Source organism: Hemiscyllium ocellatum, chromosome 9, assembly GCF_020745735.1.
Source record: "Hemiscyllium ocellatum isolate sHemOce1 chromosome 9, sHemOce1.pat.X.cur, whole genome shotgun sequence".
Lineage (NCBI taxonomy): Eukaryota > Metazoa > Chordata > Chondrichthyes > Orectolobiformes > Hemiscylliidae > Hemiscyllium > Hemiscyllium ocellatum.
Genome location: NC_083409.1, coordinates 25,570,245 through 25,593,660, shown reverse-complemented (window position 1 = coordinate 25,593,660; position 23,416 = coordinate 25,570,245). Strand labels below are relative to the sequence as shown.

Below are 23,416 nucleotides of genomic sequence, written 5' to 3'. Positions count from 1 at the left end.
TTGATGGGGACAGTGTAGGGGGAGCTTTACTCAGTATCTAACCCCATGCTGTCCCTGTCCTGGGAGTGTTTGATGGGGACAGTGTAGAGGGAGCTTTACTCTGTATCTAACCCATGCTGTCCCTGTCCTGGGAGTATTTGATGGGGACAGTGTAGAGGGAGCTTTACTCTGTATCCAACCCCATGCTGTCCTGTCCTGGGAATGTTTGATAGGGTCAGTGTAGAGGGAGCTTTACTCTGTATCTAACCCCACGCTGTCCCTGTCCTGGGAGTGTTTGATGGGGACAGTGTAGAGGGAGCTTTACTCTGTATCTAACCCCATGCTGTCCCTGTCCTGGGAGTGTTTGATGGGGACAGTGTAGAGGGAGCTTTACTCTGTATCTAACCCCATGCTGTCCCTGTCCTGGGAGTGTTTGATAGGGTCAGTGTAGAGGGAGCTTTACTCTGTATCTAACCCCATGCTGTCCCTGTCCTGGGAGGGTTTGATAGGGTCAGTGTAGAGGGAGCTTTACTCTGTATCTAACCCCATGCTGTCCCTGTCCTGGGAGTGTTTGATAGGGTCAGTGTAAACAGAATTTTACTTTCAGTTAAAAAGAATAGTCAGAGTCTTATTCTGTACCTAACCCTGTCTCTTACCTCTTCTGAGCTGAAAAATGTGTTGCTTGAAAAGCGCAGCAGGTCAGGCAGCATCCAAGGAATGGGAGAATCGACATTTCAGGCATAAGCCCTTCTTCAGGAATCTCTTCTGGGAATGTTTGATGAGAACAGTGTGGAGGCAGCTTTGCTTTCTTTCATTTTGAAAGATTGGAGGAAGTTTTTCTTTCAGTTTAGTAGAGTAGAGGAAGCTTCGCTGTGTATCTAACCATGTGCTGTCCTTGTCCTCGAAATGTCCTGATGGAATCAGTGTTGAGAGAGCATTGCTTTAAGTTTAAAAGAGTAGAGGAACGTTTACTCTGTATCTAACCTTGTGCTGTCCCTATCCAAGGAGTGTTTAATGGGGACAGTGTGGAGGGAGTTTAATCTGTATCTAACCATGTGCTGTCCCTGTCCTGGGTGTGTTTGATGGGAACAGTGTAGAGGAACCTCTGTTTTATATCTAATCCAGTGATGTCTCTGTCCTGGGGTGGTTTGATGGGGACAGTGAAGAGGGAGCTCTACTCTGTATCCAACTCTGTGCTGTCCCTGTCCTAGGAGTTTTGATGGGGATGGTTTAGAAGGAGCTTTACTATGTATCCAATCCTGTACTCTCCCCGCCCTGATGGTGGGTGTATTGGAAGGTATATCTGTGTCTCCATGCTTCCATATTCTTACCTTTCTGTGCATGCTTATGTATGCCTGTGTATACCCATGTATATTGTCTGACATATGTGTGTGTGTGTGTGAGAGCTGCAATACAAGAACACACGAATTAAGATAAGGGGCTGGCCATTTAGTCCCTTGGATCTCCTCGACCATTCAATAAGATCATGGCTAACCTAACTGTAACCACAACACCAGTCTCCTGCCTACCCCCAGTAACCCTTTGACTCTCTGCGTGATCAAATATCAATCGTACTTTTGTTTTCATTCATGGGGTGTGGGCCTTGGCGGCTGCTCAAACATTTATTGCCTGTCCATAATTCCCCTTGAGAAGGCGGTGGAGAGCTGTCTCGAACTGCTGCAGTCCATTTGGTGTCGAGATTCCCGCAGTACTATTCAGGAGGGAGTTCCAGGATTCTGCCCCAGCAACGCCCCAGGATGTTATACAGTTTGGAGGGAAACTTGCAGATGGTGATATTACTATGTATCTACTACCCTTCTAGGTGGAAGTAGTTGTGGGTTTGGAAGGGGCTGTCTTAAGAAGTCTTGGTGAATTTCTGAACTGCATCTTGTGGACAGTACAGAATATACGTAACTGTAGCTCTAACTGTGCGTCAGTGGTGGAGGGCGTGAACAATTGCAGATGTGGTGCCAGTGAAGCAGGCTGCTTTGTCCTGGATGGTGCCGAGCTTCTTGTGTGTTGTTGGAGCTGTACCCATCCAGGCAGGTGGGGAATATCCCATCACACCCCTGCTTTATGCCTTGTAGATGGCGGAGGGGATTTGGGGAGTCAGGAGATGAGTTATCCGCGGCAGGATTCTGTGAGCTGCTCTTGTAGCTATGGTCCTCACAGTTTCCAGTCAATGGTCATCCCCAGGATGTTGATGGTGGGTGTTTCAGTGATGGAGATAGCATAGATGGTTAGATTCTTCCTTGCTGGGGATAGTCATTGCCTGGTACTTGTGTGGCACGAATGTAACTTGCTACTTATGAACCCAGGCCTGAATATTGCCCAGGCCTTGCTGCATGGACTGTTTTAGCAGCTGAGGAGTCTCGAAAGGTGCTGAAGATTGTGCAATCATCTACAAACATCCCCCCCCCTCCATCTGACCTGGTGGGGGGAAGGTCATTGATGAAACAACTGAAGGAGGTTGGGCCTGGGACATTCCCCTGAGGGATTTCAGAGGGCGGTTTAAGAGTCAAACACATTCTGTGGGTCTGGAGGCCACTTGTAGGCCTAAACAATGAAGGAAGGCAGATTTCCCTCCCTCAAGGACATTAATGAGCCCAATGCTTTCATGGGTGACATGGTGGCTCAGTGGTTAGCACTGCCGCCTCACAGCACCAGGTTCGGTTCCAGCCTCAGGCAACTGTCTGTGTGGAGTCGCACTTGCTTCTCGTGTCTGCGTGGGTTTCCTCCGGATGCTCTGGTTTCTTCCCACAGTCCAAAGATGTGTAGGTCAGGTGAACTGGCCATGCTAAATTGCCCATAGTGTTAGGTGCGTTAGTCAGAGGGAAATGGTTCTGGGTGGGTTACTCTTTGGAGGGTCAGTGTGGACTGGTGGGCTGAAGGGCCTGTTTCCAAACTGTAGGGAATCTAATCTAATCAAAACACACAACAAGCGCCTTATCATAGCACTTTTTTAAATTCCAGACTTTCTCAGATTTGAATTATGTGGAATTCATACCTGGGGTAACCAGAACATTTTCTGGGTCTCTGAATTATTGGCCAAGTGTCAATACCACTATGTTGTTGCCTTCCCTAATATATCTCCTTACTATGTTCACTACCCTAGCCCCCACTGCTTGCAGTGCAAGAAATTTCCACAGTCGTTAATAACCCTCTTTGAAAACATTCTTCTCGTAGAATCCCGACAGTGTGGAAAGAGCACTGACCTTCTGGAGAGTAGCCAGCCAAGGCTGGAATCAAACCCCGTCCCCTGACACTGTGAGACACCAGTGCTAACCACTGAGCCACTGTGCCACCACCTCATCTCTGAATAAATGTGAAAGCTGTTAACCTGTCCCCTAATTCTGGACTGCATTACAAAGGGAGATACCCTCACCACATCCGCTCCACCAGGTACCCTCGGGATCTTCCAAGTTTCATTAAGGTTCATCTGAACGCCATAGGGTACAGGCCTAACCTGTCGAACCTTTTGTCATCGGATAACCCTTTCATCAAATGAGCCTCAACTGAATCACTTCTAATGCATGTATGTATGCATGTGTGGCTGTTAGTTTGTATATGCATGCCACCATGCATGTACATCTATGTCATAGAGTCATGCAGCACAGAGTTATAAGGTAGCCAGGAAGGATCTGAAGAGAGAGCTAAGAGCAGCAAGGAGGGGACATGAAAAGTCCTTAGTTGGTAGGATTAGGGAAAACCCAAAGGCTTTTTATAGGTATGTCAGGAATAAAAGAATGACTAGGGTAGGTATCGGTCCAGTCAAGGATAGTAGTGGGAAGTTGCGTGTGGAGGCTGAAGACATTGAAGACACACTGAATGAATACTTTTCGTCAGTATTCACTCAGGAACAGGACATTGTTGCCGATGTGAATATTGAGTCACAATTAATTAGAATGGATGGCTTTGTGGTATGTAGGGAAGAGGTGGTGGAAATTCTGGAAAGGGTGAAAATAGATAAGTCACCTGGGCCTGATGGCACTTATCCTAGGATTCTCTGGGAAGCAAGGGAGGAGATTGCAGAGCCATTGGCCTTGATTTTTATGTCCTCGTTGTCTACAGGAATAGTCCCAGAAGACTGGAGGACAGCAAATGTGGTTCCCTTGTTCAAGAAGGGGAGTAGGGATAACCCTAGTAACTATAAGCCGGTGAGTCTCACTTCTGTTGTGGGCAAAGTCTAAGAGAGAATTGTAAGGGATAGGATTTATGAACATCTGGATAGGATTAATGTGATCAAAGATAGTCAGCATGGTTTTGTGAAGGGCCGGTCGTGCCTCACAAACCTTATTGAATTCTTTGAGAAGGTGACTAAGGGGGTAGATGAGGGTAAAGCAGTAGATGTGGTGTATATGGATTTTAGTAAGGCGTTTGATAAGGTTCCCCATGGGAGGCTACTGCAAAAAATACGGAGGTATGGCATTGAGGGTGTATTAGAGGTTTGGATTAGGAATTGGCTGGCTGGAAGAAGACAGAGGGTAGCAGTTGATGGTAAAGGTTCATCTTGGAGTGCAGTTACCAGCGGTGTCCCGCAAGGATCTGTTTTGGGACCATTGCCAATTGTCATTTTTATAAATGACCTAGAGGAGGAGCTAGAAGGTTGGGTGAGCAAGTTTGCGGATGATACGAAAGTCGGTGGGGTTGTTGACAGTGAGGAAGGATGTGGCAGGTTACAGCGGGATATAGAAAAGCTGCAGAGCTGGGCAGAAAGGTGGCAAATGGAGTTCAATGTAGCTAAGTGTGAAGTGATTCACTTTGGTAAGAGTAACAAGAAGATGGGGTACTGGGCTAGTGGTCGGATACTTGGTAGTATGAATGAGCAGAGAGATCTTGGTGTCCATGTACACAGATCTCTGAAAGTTGCCACCCAGGTAAATAGTGCTGTGAAGAAGGCATATGGCGTACTGGCTTTTATTGGTAGAGGAATTGAGTTCCGGAGTCCTGAGGTCATGTTGCAGTTGTATAAGACTCTGGTGCAGCCACATCTGGAGCATTGTGTGCAGTTTTGGTCGCCATACTATAGGAAGGACGTGGAGGCACTGGAACGGGTGCAGAGGAGGTTTACCAGGATGTTGCCTGGTATGGTAGGAAGATCGTATGAGGAAAGGCTGAGGCACTTGGGGCTGTTTTCATTGGAGAAAAGAAGGTTTAGGGGTGACTTGATAGAGGTGTACAAGATGATTAGGGGTTTAGATAGGGTTGACCATGAGAACCTTTTTCCACGTATGGAGTCAGCTATTACGAGGGGGCATAGCTTTAATTTAAGGGGTGGTAGGTATAGGACTGATGTTAGGGGTAGATTCTTTACTCAGCGAGTCGTGAGTTCATGGAATGCCCTGCCAGTAGCAGTGGTGGACTCTCCCTCTTTATGGGCATTTAAACGGGCATTGGATAGGCATATGGAGGAAAGTGGGCTAGTGTAGGTTAGGTGGGCTTGGATCGGCGCAACATCGAGGGCCGAAGGGCCTGTACTGTGCTGTATTTTTCTATGTTCTATGTTCTAAACAGACCCTTTGGTTTAACCTGTCATGATGACCAGCCATCCCAATCTGGCCTGGTCCCATTTGCTAACATTTGGCCCATTCCCCTGTAAACCCTTCCTATTTATGTAGCCATCCAAATGCCTTTTTAAATGTTGTAATTATACCGTCCTCCATCACTTCCTCGATGTGCATGCATGGACACACTTTTCTGCATCTGTATGCGTGCACCAGAGCATAAAATAATTATTATGAGCACTCCTGCGATTTTCTCAGAGGCTATTTGTTAATTCTCCTTAATTTGTTTATTACCTGATGCAGTAACATTATCTTTTGCATTGTGTTGACATATGGGATATGCGTACTTTGACCATAAGAATTTATCAGTCTCTTCAATAATTATTAACACCCCTCCCCAATTCGATTTGAGGCTTTGATCCCCAAAAATTCACTATATTTAAACTGCCTGAAGACCGTAGGCAAAAGATTGCAACAAAAGTAGGTAACTTTCTTACGCAGAGGGTGGTGCGTGTATGGAATGCGCTGCCAGAGAAAGTGGTGGAGGCTGGTACAATTACAGCATTTTAAAGGCATCTGGATGGGTATGTGAATAGGAAAGTCTTAGAGGGATATGAGCCAAGTGCTAACAAATGGGACTAGGTCAGATTGGGAAGTCTGGTCAGCGCAGACAAATTGGGCCAAAGGGTCTGCTTCCGAGCCGCATGACTCTATAATTGACGTCTACGTCTACGCATAAAAAGACATCATCCTAAACTCACCTTCGGTAGAGCGAATTGCTCCTTTTTGTCCTCTTTTCCATCTCTGTGAGGAAATGGAACAGCAGAAGCCACCCGAGTGTGATAAAAGCGTGCCCTGCAATTTGTCTGAACTGAATTAAAATGAAATGGCCACTTAACAAAAAAAAAACCTGAGGGGAAGTGCCCCCACTGTGCCAGGTAATAGGCTAATTTAGACATTGCTCGGCTCACTGCCCTTTTGTGTTCTGCTCTCAGTTTCAGAAATCATACGGAAGGGAAATAATTGAACAAAACACAGCACCAACTGACTACAAGCCAGTTGCATGCAAACAGAAACAGAAATTTCTGGAAAATGAAAGTGCCCACCCTCCCTCCCCCCACCCACACACACTGTCTCCCAGGCTGGGCTCTGCTGATTTCAACAAATCTGAAGTTGGGCTAAATTGAATTTATGCTGGAGTTCTCTGCAGTCCTCACCTCCTCCTTCATTCCTGATAAAGAGCTGATGGTCAAAACGTCAACTCTCCTGCTCCCTGGATGCTGCCTGACTTGCTGTGCTTTTCCAGCAACACATGTTTTGACTCTCCATTGAATTTAAGACTGTCGTCCTTGCTCAGATAAAAGTTGAACTGAATCCAGGTCGCAAAATTCTCAGAAAAATGTAGCAAAACGTCTTCAGGAATGATGAGCAGGGGACTGAAAGGGTTAAATTGCAAGCAGTGCTGATATAGACTGGGCCTATTCTCATTTGAGCCTGGAAGATTATGGGGCGATCTGCTGGAGGTGTTTGAAAGGGTTCGAACACAGAAACACTCCTCTGACGAGGTCATGGGGAGTGCAGAGCAAGACGGTGAAATCTTGAACCAGGCTGTGCAGGAGTGATGTCAGGAAGCAGGTAACGGTAAATTTGCCATAATCCCAGAGGGCTGCTCTCTCAATAGAGAGGGGGGGGGGGGGGGGGGATGAGCAGTAGTGGTTTAAGCTGAGGGTCACCATGCCTCAGGCAAGGGGTGAGGTTGAGAAGGAGAGTCTTTGGTGGTAACCTCAGCTGGTGCAGGAGTTAAACCCATGCTGTTGGAGTCACTCTGCATTGCAAACCACCCGCCCAGCTAACTGAGCTAACCCAACCCCAGGGAAATACCTCTTCACGCAAAGGTGAATTGAAATCTGGAAATCTCTCCACATGAGAGCTGGGAGCCAATTGGTCAGTTCAAAACTGAGATTTGAATAGTTCTGAAATGAGGATCCCATCGTCAAAGGTTTTCATCGTGTCATCATCAAGACAAGAGCAGGACCTCCATGTTTTCAGATTACCACACGGGTTTACACTGGAGGAGGAAGGCAGGCTGACCAGTTGGCAAAGTTGAGTCTGATTGACTCAACAGTCATCGATGTTGCAAAAACCCTTCTAGTTTGCCAATGTCCTTTAGCAAAGGCATTTGCCCTTTGAAAAGGTCACTCAGGTTCAAGGGCAGTCAGAGATGGGTGATAAATATTGGGGCCCTGCACATCTCATGGAGGAATATTTAAAGACAAAGAGTTATACGTTATGGTATGGTCAGAAGAGACCTGGAGAGGGTAACAGCACTGAGATACAAAGGAAATGCTGTGCCTGTGCAGAATACAAACGTTTAAATCTGGATGCCATTTGTTCCTGGGCCTTTGCTAATCGGATTTTAATGGGACACAGATTAAGGAAGGTTTAGTTCTGAATCTCTTATTCACGGCTCCATTAACGGCTAATTGTATTTTAATGGTACCCATTGGAGGACCAATCAGATGAATGACGCTGAGCCGAAATACTGTAGATGCTGGAAGGCTGCTGTTAAAGTGGAAATGCTCATGGTATGCAGAAGATGCTGTGGAGAGAGAAGCAGAGATTTATCATTGCAACCCGATGACCTTACGCAATGCTGTCAATCGTAACATTTCTAAGCTGGTAGATTTGTTCAAAGGAAAGAAAAGCCAAACAAGGACTCCGTTTTCATGCAGCAAGAACTAAACTGGCATCTCTGAGAAGCGGCTTTCGATGTTCTTTGAGGTTGTCTAACAGTTAACTGTGGGAGATCATGTGGAATGGTCACTGACAAGCGACGCCTCTATTGTGCACCACTCCTAATTATCCATTCCCACAAAGTCACGAGCAGGGTAGATTAAATTAGATTCCCTACTGTGTGGAAACAGGCTCTTCGGCCCAACAAGTCGACACTGGCCCTCCGAAGAGTAACCCACCCAGATCCATTTCCCTCTGACTCATGCACCTAACACCATGGGCAATTTAGCATGGCCAATTCACCTGACCTGCATGTCTTTGGACTGTGGGAGGAAACCGGAGCACCTGGAGGAAACCCACACAGACACAGGGAGAATGTGCAAACTCCACACCGTCGCCCGAGGCTGGAATCAAACCTGGGACCCTGGTGCTGTGAGGCAGCAGTGCTAATCACTGAGCCACCATTGCCGCCCACAGTAGGTCTGCAGTAGTGTGTGAGAGGAAAGGCCATGGCTCCCTTGACCTATGGAACTGAGCATATCTCTAAGTTCCATATCTGGAGTGAGTCACCATCTTTCAAAGCCCCATTGGAACAGAAACACACGGAGGTGAATGAACCTGTTGGAGAGGGATTAGGAACGCCAGGACAGAAGATGGAGAGATTTCAGAATATGGAATGTTACAATAGGGAGGGGAGATGATGAGGCTATGGACGGTTGTCACAGGGACTGCTGAATGTTGGTATGTAAAGCATCCCAGTGGTTACAGAGAATGTTGGAATGAAGAAATTCAGTTGGGAATAGGACAGGATAGGTCATGCTGGGGTTGGGGACTGTCAGAATAGGGGTGTGAGGATAAGGATGATAGATGATAGTAATGTCACGGCAGGGATGGGGAATGTCAGGACAGGTGTAATGTGGCTCAGGGTGGGAAATGTCAGATTGGACGTGAGGAATGTTGAGATAGGGCTGGAGAATATCAGGATAGGGAATTGGGAATGTCGGGATAAGCGTGGGTTGATGATTGGGGAGAAGTGGCTTGGAGGGAAGATTGGGGAGACGACAGATACGAGGGACGATTTGACCAAGGGAGGTTGAGTGGGAAGGATCTGTGAAGTGGCCAGTGAGAGAAGGGAGCTTATCACGAGTGGGAGGGGTGCACGTTACCAAAGAGAGTTTGACAAGGCCCCATATTGTCAAGAGGTGATGGGTAGGATGCATCTCTTTAAAATAAAACATAATTTTTTAAAAGTCTTCAGTGGGAAATTGAGGAAAGAGGGTTAAAACCGGGCAAGTTTGCAAATTATTTTACGATCCAGAGTGGTAACAGTGGACAGTCGGTGAGTTGAAACTGTCATAGTCTAGTGTCAGCAACACAGCACATCACTGCCCTCTGATGGCTGTTCTTGGGTTGACAGTTAACAGTTGGCATTAAAATGTTATCACATGTACAGTTCAGGGTCATGTCAAAACAAAGGTAAACCATGCATCACGAGTGAAAGTTGAGTTGTGCGACGTGTTCGGGCAGTGTTATGCCATGTGTCCCATATCAGGGTGATGTAGGGGGTCCTGAAGCGAAATGGACATGATACCACAGACGACAGAAGTGGATGAATTGCTGTTTCTGGATTCCCTCTCCTTGTCTTTTCTTTCTGCCTGTGATGTGTGATGTTTCAACGGGTTGCCTCTCAGCCTTCTAACCTGTCCCGAGTACAAACCCAACCTACCTCAGCCTCTCCTCACGAGACCGCCCCTCCACAGCCAGGATCAGCCTTTCCTTAGAGAATGGGCCCCAGTCTTTTCACAGTATTCCCGCTGTGGTCTGACAACTGCCTTGTGTCGTTTTAACAAACCTTCTGTATCTTTATATTCCATTCCCTTTGAAACCGTCCCTCACTTGTCACTGAAGCAGCTGGGGCCCATTGCCTGTGAGTGGACCCTGGTGAAAACAGTGTGAATTGGTCTCAGCTCAGGGGGTAAAGAGCAGGAAGGCTGCGTTCAGGAGTGGCTCGGAGTGCGAGCTAGAATAGCGTGCAGTTTGGGTAGTGACTGTGCCTGTGGAATGCTATTGAAAGCAAGCTGCTGTTACCTGGTTGGGGGTAGGGCTGTGAAGACAGGCTGAGATTGCGAGTGATGGAGACCAGGTTTTTGTCAGAGTGGATGGCACTACCATTTGGTAGGGTTGCTGAGGAATGTGTGCAATGTGTCCTGATCACTCTTGCTACTCGATGTACATTGGAGAAAGTGAGGACTGCAAATGCTGGAGATCAGAGCTGAAAATGTGTTGCTGGAAAAGCACAGCAGGCCAGGCAGCATCCAAGGAACAGGAGAGTCAATGTTTCGGGCATGAGCCCTTCTTCAGGCCCTCCTGGATGCTGTCTGACCTGCTGTGCTTTTCCAGCAACACATTTTCAACTCAATGTACATTGTGTGGTGCTCAATACTCTGTCTTTACCCGTATTTACCTATGTTAACTCTGAACATCAGAGTATACACAGTTTGCTCGTGTAACCTTGCATATGAACGTTTATTTTGCCGGTCCAAGATGTGGCATCATGAGACTTTATTGTCTCAGCAAGTAGCTCAGATTTCAAACCTTATCTACATTAAAACAAAAAAAGAACTCATGAGAACCAAATCCAACCGTGACATGAATTTGATCGTCTCGTCTGGGGTTGTAATAGAAGTGCTCCCTCCCAACTCACAGCTGAGAAGCCCTGCACATGTCCAAAATGACTTGGTTTAGAATTAGAGAGTGATGGAGCACAGGAGGAGGCCATTTGGCCCATTGGGTCTGCACCAGCTGTTTTAAAGGAAGCAGTGAGGTCTGGGGAGTGAAGATGTTTCTACCCCCCAGCCGGTGGTTAGGGGAGCGAGCTAACCCTGGGAACGAAGTGAGTGGTGACAAAGGAAGCAGCAGCTCAAGCCTGCAGAACCCTCCCCTCTGGCCGAGGTGGGTTAGGAAGCGGGATGTGACCGGGGCAATGTGCTGCCCTGAGTGGATCCCAGATCCCATTCCAGCTGTCTGAGGCGGGATCTGGTGAGCGATTCCCAGACAGGATTACTCACCCGCCACAAGATGAGGAGGCCCACGTCAATTCCTCGCACCGCCTGATCTCTTCCTGTGGCCTTTGCAAAGGACATTGGCTTGAGTTCGGTCAGGTTAAAGCAAAAATGGAGCAACTGTCTGAAGTAAAACGCTGATTTTTCCTTTCTCTCTGCACTGTCAAACACTGTAACGGTGTCTTCATTCTCCCCTCCTCTCTGTGAAGTCCAACGATCCAGTCACAAACATTTGCCAGGCCGCGGATAAACAGCTCTTCACACTGGTGGAGTGGGCCAAGAGGATTCCGCATTTCTCCGACCTGCCCCTCGACGATCAAGTCATTCTCCTCCGGGCAGGTGAGCTCGCGTCGACCGTGGGAAAATCCAGTCCGTCGTTTGATCACGGCACACTCTCATCTCCGCATCAAGCAGGAACCAAGCAAGGGGAACATGGAGAGAGAAGACTTGGGGAAGGGGGGGGGGCGGTGCTGATCCTGTCAGAAAAACCCAGTCAGAGGGGATTTTAAATGGTGAGGGAGGAGTGAGCACACCAGGGTCACTAATGATTAAACACAGAGAAAGGTAATTGGGCTGAATGTGTGACGGGTAGAATGTACAAGGGGTGGGGAAGGGGGTTAAAATGCGTGGGTGGGTGGGTGATAGGGGAGAGTGTACGTGAGGTGGGGAAGGGGGTTAAATGGGTGGGTGGGTGTGTGATAGAGAAGGTACATGGGGTAGGGAAGGGGATTAAATGGGTGGGTGGGCTGTGCGATGGGGAGAGTGTACATGGGGTGGGGAAGGGGGTTAAATGGGTGGGTGGGAGTGTGATAGAGGAGAGTATACATGGGGTGGGGAAGGGGATTAAAGGGGTGGGTAGATTTGGGAGAAATGGACCTCAATGTGGGCTGCGACGAAATAGGAGATGGTCTGATCCTGGCGGATTGGTGGGATTACTTGTGTTTTCTCTCGTGCAGGCTGGAACGAGCTACTCATTGCTTCATTCTCACATCGATCGATCTCAGTGAAGGATGGCATCCTCCTGGCCACAGGACTGCACGTTCATCGGAGCAGTGCTCACAGTGCGGGTGTGGGCTCTATATTTGACAGGTACAGAATGTTTGGTCACTGTCTGGTGTGGCCTTCTCTCTGGATCTGCACTCCAAACAACCCCCAGGAGGATCAGCAATTTAACCGATAAAGGTCTCGCTGTCAACTCTGTACCCTGAGGTTACTATCACCCAGCCAGGAAGAGGTCACTGGAATGTTCATGACTCTTTCACAGGATGTGGCAGGGCCAATATCTGTTGCATATTTTAATAAAACTTACCGACGTGTTAAGTGTGACTGTTGATTGCTTCCTTGTCCGGGAGTTTTGTGATCTGCTCTTCCTCTGCTGTTGTCCCACTTTGTAAAGCGTGGTTATTAATTGTCCTGTCAGTTACTTGAATCAATGGGGCTTTCTATGTTCATAACTATCATGGCAGAAACCACCTCCCCCTTTAGTGCTGTCCTCCACTGATACAACACATTCTGTGTTACATGTGTTGGAGGTTCCTCTGTATTCTCACTCGGGATCTCTACTTCTGTCCTTATCTAGACCCAGTGGGTTATGGGCCTCCCATCGCCAATAACTCAACAGAATGCATACCCAATCCTGTATTTGACTGAACTGTAATGGCACGCATCTCTGCAGCTCCCCCTCCCCAGTTTACAACTCTGTACCTTTATATAGTGGACAGGGAGGTGGAAAGCAGTGCTCCCTGCACCAAACGGCAGCCAGTAGCTACCCCAGCGGGTCGGGACATTGGTGAGGAACGGTGGGAATTCCAGCGTTTTGGAGCAGGGATTCCCAGACTGTGGGTGGTGATGGGGTCCTAAGACAAGGTTTGAGACAAGATGGTGAACTGTAAGTGCTGCAGTGCAGTTGGGACTGAGGGCTCTCAGCCGTGATGTCTTTCGAAATCCTTCTGGTCTGTTTTCCATGGGTGGGCGTGGTCCAATGGACAGCTCTTTCTGGCTCGCTCACTGCTCCGGGTGGTGTGTGAGGACGTTGGAATGGGGTGATGCTGGAGTGAAAGCAGCTGAAGGCAGCACCGCAGCGTGACGTGAGATGCTAACTGCTTTTCCTTTCTGTCTGCCCTGACAGAGTTCTGACGGAGTTGGTCTCAAAAATGAAAGATATGCAGATGGACAAGACTGAGTTGGGGTGTCTGAGAGCCATTGTTCTCTTCAATCCAGGTACTCCTTGCACTGTGACTGTGCTATGTGGCCGTGGGGTGAATATTCCCAAGAGTTGACGGATGGTGGGGGTAGGTGAGAAAGAGAAACCTGGTTTGCTCCAGACTTGCCTGAACGGACACGATGTGGTACAAGCTCCATGGCAATTACTCCCCCCTGTACTGGGGGTCCCACTGAAACACTGCTCTCAACAGGCAATGCAACCACCTCATTAACACTCAGTATGTCATTACCACCTCAAAAACAGGATTAGGAAACTGGAACAGGTCCCTGACAACAGCTCAAACTGAACAGTGAACTGATTGAACTCTGTATACTCCCTGTAGTTTTACTACACTAGGATATTTGTGGAAACATTTTAATTTAACGTGAGTAGTGGTCAATATTCATTGAGATTCTGCATTCAGTAAGTGAATGCCAAGTGAGTGATTTATACAATAAGAATAAATTGGAAGAGGTTTTCGCTGATTGGAATTCAATAAAATGGGAGCAAAAATTAAAGGTTTTAATCCTTGGATTGTACCACATGATGGGATTGCATTTTAGGAGAGTTATTCACCAGGTTTCTGTTCATTGGTGGTTGTGTTGTTACGATGCCAGCTGATGTTATTCTTGGACAAGTCAAATCGCAGACTGAAGTATCGCTTGATAAAACATTTTTATATTAAACAAAGTGGTTTTTCATTGAAACAATAGTAAGTTTAAATAACTATAAAGTAAGTTCAGGGATGTGCAGGTTTGGTGCATTATTCAGGGGTAAATGTTGAGTAATAGCGTTAAGGGATAGGTTTGGTTGGGATACTCTTCAGAGGTTTGGTGTGGATTTATTGGGCCGAAAGGCCTGTATCCACACTGTAGGAATTCTATTCTATTCTATTCTAAAATAAGCCGAACCATTTACAATAGAAAGGTTTAGAAACACCCAGTAAAATAAACTCCCATTATTCCCAAAGGTTCTCTTTTACAGTATTCACACCAGAAAGAATTCCCTTCTCTTTTGTATCCATTGGGAATAATTCAGCTGTGGCATCAGTTCTCTCTCTTGTGGATCTGATTGCCTTTTCCTGGACTGTCTTGCCACGGAATATAGACTTACTCAGCTTGTCAAATAACTCCTTCAGGTTTATAATCCAATCCTTCTGGCCTGGGACGTTCAAACTAACCAGCTTAGTGGAGCTAACTTATTTCTTAACAAATCTAAACCACCACATTTCATCACAAGCAAATGGAACTTATGCCAAAACTCCTGCAAAACTGACTGAGATGCCAAAAATTTTTTCCAAGCTGTGAATGTTTCCCCTAAATTAGAGTCATAGAGTCATACAGCATGGAAACAGACCCTTCGGTCCAACCCGTCCATGCCAACCAGATATCCCAAATTAATCTAGTCCCATTTACCACCACCCGGCCCATATCCCTCCAAACCCTTCCTATTCATATACCCACCCAGATGCCTTTTAAATATTGCAATTGTACCAGCCTCCACAACTTCCTCTGGCAGCTCATTCCATACACGCACCATACTCTGAGTGAAAAAATTGCCCTTAAGGTTCCTTTTATATCTTTCCCCTCTCACCCTAAACCTATGCCCTCTAGTTCTGGACTCCCCCACCCCAGGGAAAAGACTTTGCCTATTTATCCTATCCATGCCCCTCATGATTTTGTAAACCTCTATAAGGTCACCCCTCAGCCTCCGACGCTCCACGGAAAACAGCCCCAGCCTGTTCAGCCTCTCCCTATAGCTCAGACCCTCCAACCCTGGCAACATCGTTGTAAATCTTTTCTGAACCCTTTCAAGCTTCACAACATCTTTCTGATAGGAAGGAGACCAGAATCTTCTGTCTAAAAATCTAATGCTCTGCACTGTTTACTTCTCTCCCAATGTGAACAAGTTCCCACCAACCTCCATAAACTGTCTCCCTCAGACTTTTCATAAGTAACTCATCATGACTATTGATGTTACTTGTTAAACCCCTACAAACACACAGGCCAAAACCCAGGTGCTACTAGATTAAAATCTAAACTCAAATAAATGATATTAAAATGTATGTAAATCACCCACCTTGTGTCACAATATGAAGGTTTTGATTTTTTTCAGGCAAAATACATTGCAAGCACCAGTATTTTGACTTATATGGTTAATGCTCCTAAAGTGAATATCTTCAATATGCTGTTTAGATGCAAAAGGTTTATCAAACCCAGGAGAAGTGGAATCTCTGAGAGAAAAGGTTTATGCATCACTAGAAGCTTTTACGAAGCATAAATATCCTGACCAGCCTGGCAGGTAAGGAACTGTGTGTGTGCATTTATGTATAAATATGTCTGTTTGTACATGTGTGGATGTGTATCTGTTTGGGTGTATGTGTCTGTGTGTGTACCTGTGTGTGTATGTCAGTATGTACATTTGTGGGGGAGGGGTATCTGTACGTGAGTGGGTGCGTGTGCCTGCCTGTAGGTTTGTATGTGAATACCTGTCTCTAAGTGTGTGTACCTGTCTGTGTGTATGTGTGTGGGGGGGGTGGTTTGGAGGTTGTTTGGGGGGGGGCGGGGGAGAGGAGTTGTATGTACATGTACCTGTCTCTGTGTGTATGAGGGGGGGAGAGGAGTTGTATATACATGTACCTGTGTGTGTGTGTGTGTGTGGGGGGGGGGGGTGGTTTGGAGGGGGAGAGGAGTTGTATGTACATGTACCTGTCTTTAGGGAAACACATTGCTGTGGGTCTAGAGTCAAATGTTGGTGAGATAGGCAAAAATGGCAGGTTTCCCTCCCTGAAGAGTGTGTGTGAGAGTTTCGTGTGTATGTACCTGTCTGTAAGGATGTGCGTGTGTATGTATTTACCTGTTTGAACGTGTGTTTGTATATGTGTACCTCTGTGTGTGTATGAATGTGTGTGCGTGTGTGTATGGACCTGTCTGTATGTGTGTGTGTGTGTATACCTGTCTAATTTTAGCTGTGTGTACATGTGTACCTGTCTGTTTGTAGGGGGAGCGTTGTGTGTCTGTGTGTAGGTACATGCATGTGTATTCTTGCTGTTTTATTTGTTGATGCTATGTGGATATCTAGATTGGTCAACCTTTATTGCCCATGCCAGTTAGAAGGGAAACACATTGCTGTGGGTCTGGGTTAAACACCCTCATATCGGAAAGCCTGTCTGTCTCTGTCTTGACTATGCTGTTAAAAAGCACACAACACCAGGTTATAGTCCAACCTATTGGGACCAATACCTGGTGTTGTGTGATTTTTAGCTTTGTCCACCCCAGTCCAAAACCGGCACCTCCACATCTTGAATGTACTGAACGATGGGGCAACTGTGACTCTCTGGGGTGGAGAACTGCAAAGGTTTGCAAGCCTCTGAGTGAAGGAATCTCGTCTCAATCCTGGATAGCTTCCTCCCATGGTAGAGTCTTTCTTTGATTCTGTAAGATGGGCCGAAGGGCCTTTTTCAGAGCTGAAGATCTCTTTGACTGGAAGATGGCAGATTCCTTATTCTGAACCTGTGCCCCCTAGTTCTCGGTTCACCACTGAAGGAGGCATTTTCTTGGCATCTTCAAAACCTTTTGACTATAGCAAGCGTTTTATTAGCTGGCAGCTACGGGACGAGGAGAATTGCAGTTGATCAAATAGGTTCACCTAATCAATGAGAGCACACACTAAGTAATAGATATGTAATGCAGGGAGTATACTGCATAAATCACTGAAATAATAATGCAACCCTGCCTGAAATAAAACTTAGTGCAGAGAGCCTTCTCACTCGCACCCTCAACTGACTTCTCTGAGATTGCGATGATACAGTAAACGTGCCGTTTATTTGAGGTATGTAATTTTTGCGGGTTTATTGGGACTGCTTGTTCATTAAGGTGCCGGTTTAAATTAGATTCCCTACAGTATGGGAACGGGCGCTTTGGCCCAACCCACACAGACCCATCCCCCTGCCCTATATTTACCCCTGACTAATGTACCTAACACTATGGGCAATTTAGCATGGCCAATTCACCTGGCCTGCACATTTTTGGATTGTGGGAGGAAACCGGAGCACCTGGAGGAAACCCACACAGACCCGAGGGGAATGTGCAAACACCACACAGTCAGTTACCCATGGCAGGAATCAAACCCAGGTCCTTGGCACTGTGAGGCAGCAGTGCTAACCACTGAGCCACCGCGCTGGTTAAATCCGTGCTGCATTTCATTCGTCATCCTTCTCAGCAGTACAGAACTTCGATTTTCCCAACGTCAATCAGCCGCATTTCGGATTATCCGGACACCGTCTCAAGGTCCCCGTTAAAAACTCTATCCGTCATCTGAACAACCTGTTATCCGAACAAAATACTCCCTGCCCGGCTCGTTTGAATAATCAAGACTGTTCTATATTTGCAATATGTTACATTGAAAGTGGAATGATTGGAATTGTCTTTATTAGTGTACAGCAGACCCATGCATGAGGTGAAGAGAAGACTCCCCCAAAGTGACAAGCTTAGGGAATTGTGCCCCTGACCCTCTAGCTCCCCCTGGCTGCCAGCTTGGGTGGGTGTAACTGTCTGTATGGGAGGATTACTGATGTGGAACTTTCCCTGCCCCTCTCTCCCCAGGTTTGCGAAGCTGCTCCTACGACTCCCGGCCCTTCGATCGATCGGGCTCAAGTGTCTCGAGCACCTCTTCTTCTTCAAGTTGATTGGAGACACCCCCATCGACACCTTCCTCATGGAAATGCTGGAGGCCCCTCACCAAATGACATGATTGAAGAACCCCCGAGCGCCCTTACACGTCAAATCTGTAAATACTTTCGCTAATTGTGTGAATAGAATTAATGCGTCATCTGTCTTAACTTGTAAAACGACACATATTTTGTATCTTGAACAAGCACAGTACAGCAATTATTTGTTAGTTTGTACAGGGAATTTTGAAAGAGAGACACATCGGAAGAATTTTAGATCAAAATTCTATTCAGTGAAGAATAAATCAGGTTTATAAATCAGGATCCAGAACATCTCTCACACCCTCCGTCTTCATCTCCAATCGCTCACTGCCTATTATTGCTGCGGTGCTTCTCAACAGGGACGGTTATCTGAATGGGTGCTCCTGTTCCGGAGCCCTTGGTGTGCACAACTGGAAAGCAGGGAGAGCACACTCAGCGATTGCCTCCCTTATGCTCCCGACAGACAGGCACGCCTTCAGAATAGCTGAACAGCAGGCTGATTCTACTGTGTCAAACCTGTTTTAAAGGAAAGTGCCCCCCTTTATCAAATCTTAAAGTGGCCTTCAAGCATGAGTAGTACTTATAGAGTCATAGAGATGTACAGCACGGAAACAGACCCTTCGGTCCGACCCGTCCATGCCGACCAGATATCCTAACCCAATCTAGTCCCACCTGCCAGCACCCAGCCCACATCCCTCCAAACCCTTCCTATTCATATACCCCTCAAAATGCCTCTTAAATGTTGCAATTGTACCAGCGTCCACCACTTCCTCTGGCAGCTCATTCCATACACGTACCACCCTCTGCATGAAAATGTTGCCCCGTAGGTCCCTTTTATATCTTTCCCCTCTCACCCTAAACCTATGCCCTCTAGTTCTGGACTCCCCGATCCCAGGGAAAAGACTTTGCCTATCTATCCTATCCATGCCCTTTATAATTTTGTAAACCTCTATAAGGTCACCCTCAGCCTTTGACGCTCCAGGGAAAACAGCCCCAGCCTGTTCAGTCTCTCCCTGTAGCTCGGATCCTCCAACCCTGGCAACATCCTTGTAAATCCTCTCCCTATAGCTCAAATCCTCCAATACATATAAATCACGCAGGTCTGACTATTGCAGAGAAACAAGACGAAGCTTATTGTTGAAGCTTTTCACCTTGTATTAATCAGGATCAAACACAAGAATACCAAATCTGAAAGAGAACAGCAATTTAGACTCCATGACAAGACAGTGCTGATGGGTTGTCAGTTGGGCTGTGGCACTGCAACGCTCCGACCATTCAGAGTCCGCTTGACAATGGGTCAAAACCCTCTTCTCACGTAGTCTAAACGGCTGTTCACTTTGGGATTTGATATTCTTGCAGTTCTGTCCTGATGGATGTAAAAATAAGCTTTATCAGCATCCATCTATTATTTTAGCGATAGTCCAGTTCTGTGCTACCAAGTGACTCTTGGTTTGATTGTGTGCATTCCACCTGAGATTGTGACAAATGGTCTCAAATTCTGGCAAATGACAGGCCTGGTTTCAGGTTTGAGGATCAATATTTTGACCATTCCTCCAAATTTTACATTTCACTATTGGAGTAAGCGTGGTCACCATTCTCCTCCCTATGTGCAACACGGTCCGGTGGTACAGGCCAACACAGATAAGAGTGAAGTGATGCTTTCACACAGCCGGTTACCAAAGCTAATGACGCAAAGGTTCAGTTCAAAGGCAATTTGAAAAAAGATTCGAAGGGCTGGGATTAAAAGGAGATGGGCAAAGACCCAGAGAGTGGGATTGGAATAGACAGCTCAAGAAGATAACCCCAGCACAATGGATGGAAAACCATTTTATTCAATTATGGGGATATTGGTGTTGCTGGCAAGGGTGGCATTTATTGTCCAATCCTTCATTGCCCCAAGATGCTAATGATACAACTCATGTCTTGTTAAAACACTTCAGGGGCATTTGAGAGTCAAACACGCTGGTGAGGACTGGAGCAGATTTCCTTCCCTCAAAGATATGTGTGAACTGCTCACATTTTTTACGACAATCCCTTATGCTTCAGGGCCACTTTTACTGATAATGACTATTATTAATTCCAGATTTCCTTTTCAAACTGAATTCAAATTTGCAAGATGCCAAGTTGGGATTTGAACTCGGTTTCTCTGGACTATCAATGAATTTCCCATTGTTAGTAAATAGAAATGTCAAAGTTAACGCGAAGCTGTTTGAAATGCACTAAAAGAAAAAGCCGAATTGTAGCTTCAAATTGTTCGGAATGATATTTTCATTTGCACTCTCTAAGACTCATCATATGTTTATGCGAATCATGGGATTTTATTTTAAGCTTTGCTATCTTATTTCCTATTCAACCATCTGAGATCCACACTCTGCCTAAAGTTCAGTCACTCACGCCCACTGTATTGGCTCCGATGTGTACAGCTGCATATCCAGATGTAGCATCCTTCCAGTTAATACCTGTAACTGGCACCGTCTGCTGCACTCTGGCCCAGTTCCCCTCCTCTTCCCCCACAACCCCCCCCCCCCCCAAAAGTCATTGGTCATTTTATTTGCCCTGTACCCCACCACACAGCCCAATATGCTCAGAAACTCTCGCACTGTGCTCCCGCCCCCCTCACTCCTGACCCTCACCCTCTTCAGAAATGTTATTCAAGCCTACCTTGTGGACTGGAATCTCTTCATCCTCCTCTTCCTCCTCCCTATTGCGTCCGGTCTGGCCTCTTGCCCAACTCTGAGCGGCTCTGGCAGTTTTAACTGGGCAGTACTGTACAACTGCAGCTCCTTGGTGTTTGCTGAGACCCCCCCCTCCTTGCCATTTGCATGTGATGGTATTTCCAAAGCGAATTACCCTGCCACAGAGCCAGTACAGCCACACTTGATTTCCCCCATCCCTCCCAGTGTTCCTGCATGCACACCGTTCCAGCTTGGATTGTGAGCAAGGTTGGGAACGCTTCAGGGGCCTCAGTAGTTCCCTCTCCAGAAACTGAGGGGAACAGATTAGCAGCAGAAGGTGACCACAGGCACCGGGTGAGAGGGAGGTGAAAGAGAGGGGTTTGGTAGTGCAGGTATATGACTGTCAGGGGTGAATGCACAGGTAGAAAACTCAGTATAGAATCGATGTTGAATTTTATGACAGAGAGTTGGGCACGTGGGAGAAAATGATGTTTCAGTTGTATGGTGTATCAGTCAAATCCCATCTGAAATGCTCCAATGTGTTGCAGGCACTGTACCTCAGGTTAGTTTTTAAAACTTCATTCATAGGACAAGGCTAAGCTAGCATTTATTCCCCATCGCTAATTGCCCTAAGGGTAGGTAAGAGTGGGTCTGGAGTCACCCAGATTAAGGATGGCTGTTCCCTTCCCTTCCCTTCAGGGCATCAAGTGAACCAGATGGGCTTTTTCCCAACAGTTGATCCATGGACATCATTAGACTCTTTAATTCCAGATTTTTATTGAATTCAAATTCCACCATCTGCTGTGGTAGGACTTGAACCCAGAACGTTACCTAGCTTTCTGGGTTAACAGCCCACTGATAATTCTACTAGGCCATCACTTCCCTTACGTAAGCAACGACAGAATTATATCAAGGCGTAATGACACATTGTGTGGTTTGTTTTTCCTTGCACCTCGTGTGTTGAGTGTTTGTACAGAAAGGGACGTTCAAAAGGACTGGGTATGCAGTTCAGATAAAAGGGAGCTATCTCTTCTGACAGGAGTCCAGAAGAAGGGGGCAGTACGAGAACCTCCCATTGAGAGCGAGGTCATTCAGGGGTGATGCCGGGAGGAACCTTTGATTTTACACAGAGGACAGTGCAATTCTGGGACAGTCCACCTTGAAAGCTGGTGATTCTGTGGTTCAGTTCGCATTTTCAAGAATAAGATCAAACAGTTATCAGGTCAGAATGATTGCAGATCAAAGGCGGGCAGATGAACTAGACCCCCTGTCACTTGTGGTGGGGCAGAACGGTGGCACAGTGGTTAGCACTACTGCCTCACAGCGCCAGAGACCCGGGTTCAGTTCCTGCCTCAGGCAACTGTCTGTGTGGAGTTTGCACATTCTCCCCGTGTCTGCGTGGGTTTCCTCCGAATGTGCACACCAAAAATGTGCAGGTCAGGTGAATTGGCCATGCTGAATTGCCCGCAGTGTTAGGTGAAGGGGTAAATATCGAGGAATGGGTATGGGTGGGTTGCTCTTCGGTGGGTCGGTGTAGACTTGTTGGGCCGAAGGGCCTGTTTCTACACTGTAAGTAACTAATCTAAATGACGATGCAGGCTTTAAAAGGCTTTCTCAATCAGTCCGTTTTGACTCCATTTTCTTACCAGGAACACTAAACCCAAGCTTATTTTAAAGAGAAGTGGGTTGAGACCTGATTTAGAGTTAGAATGCCGTAGTTCATAGCGAGAGGACATCAGTTTAGAAATGGTCTCATGGAAATGAAGTTCAGTTATAATTCCAGTGAATGAAGTCAGTGATATTATTGGGGATCAGCTGTACTGGCCTGTCTGCCTGGTTTCTCAGTGTAATAACTTCTGGAGGAGTCAGTGAAGTGGGATTGATTCAATGTGCGTCTCCATCCAGTGTCAGGAACCTCCTATGTATCCTCTGTCCTCCTCCAGCCTCAGTTGCGGGCTCTCAGCTCAAGTATCAGCAGCCCCTCCCATCCCTCCCGTCCAAGTGGCCTTTCCTCCCGACCTGAGCTCAGGCAGCAGGCCTATTCAACCCCAGGAAACCTCGTTCACCCACTGCAAACAAAACTCTGTAACTTTGGTGCCCCGTTACCTTCTTGGAAGCTGCCGGTTCTGACCGGGTCCAGCTCCTGCTCACACACCACCTGTACATTCACAATCGACTGACTACAGCAGCAGTACAGGGGGAGAGGGTCACTCCACATCTACACAGCAACATTTATTTTTTAGTAATTGTGCTATTGCTCTTTAAACTACATTGCCTGTATATTATATATATATAAAATAATGTATACATATATAGTGTCTAGTTTAATTCCCAGTAATTCTTTTAGAGAACATTTCTCCAGAGAGAACTTACTGCACCAGTTCCAAGAATGATGTTAATGTTGGGTCTTACTTTGGTATCATCTGTTATTCTCATGGTTACCAGCAGCTACTCAGAATTTTATTGTTTAAGAAATAAACTATGCACTGTATATGTGTGTATATACATATATATCGTATGCATATATAGACACATGCAAATGTGTGTGT

General features: G+C 46.6%; 1 protein-coding gene across 2 annotated transcripts in view; it reads left to right on the top strand.

The window, feature by feature from the left end:
* The window catches only part of LOC132818939 (retinoic acid receptor RXR-gamma-A-like), a 167,534-nt gene extending 144,176 nt beyond the window's left edge, over positions 1-23,358 (top strand). For both annotated transcript variants that reach the window (XM_060830083.1, XM_060830082.1), the window contains exons 6-10: positions 11,488-11,617; positions 12,235-12,367; positions 13,407-13,498; positions 15,677-15,782; positions 18,086-23,358. In XM_060830083.1, the coding sequence (XP_060686066.1) occupies positions 11,488-11,617; positions 12,235-12,367; positions 13,407-13,498; positions 15,677-15,782; positions 18,086-18,233 (609 nt within the window). In that variant the 3' untranslated portion in view covers positions 18,234-23,358. The remainder of the gene's footprint in view (positions 1-11,487; positions 11,618-12,234; positions 12,368-13,406; positions 13,499-15,676; positions 15,783-18,085) is intronic.
* Positions 23,359-23,416: the final 58 nt, after the last annotated feature.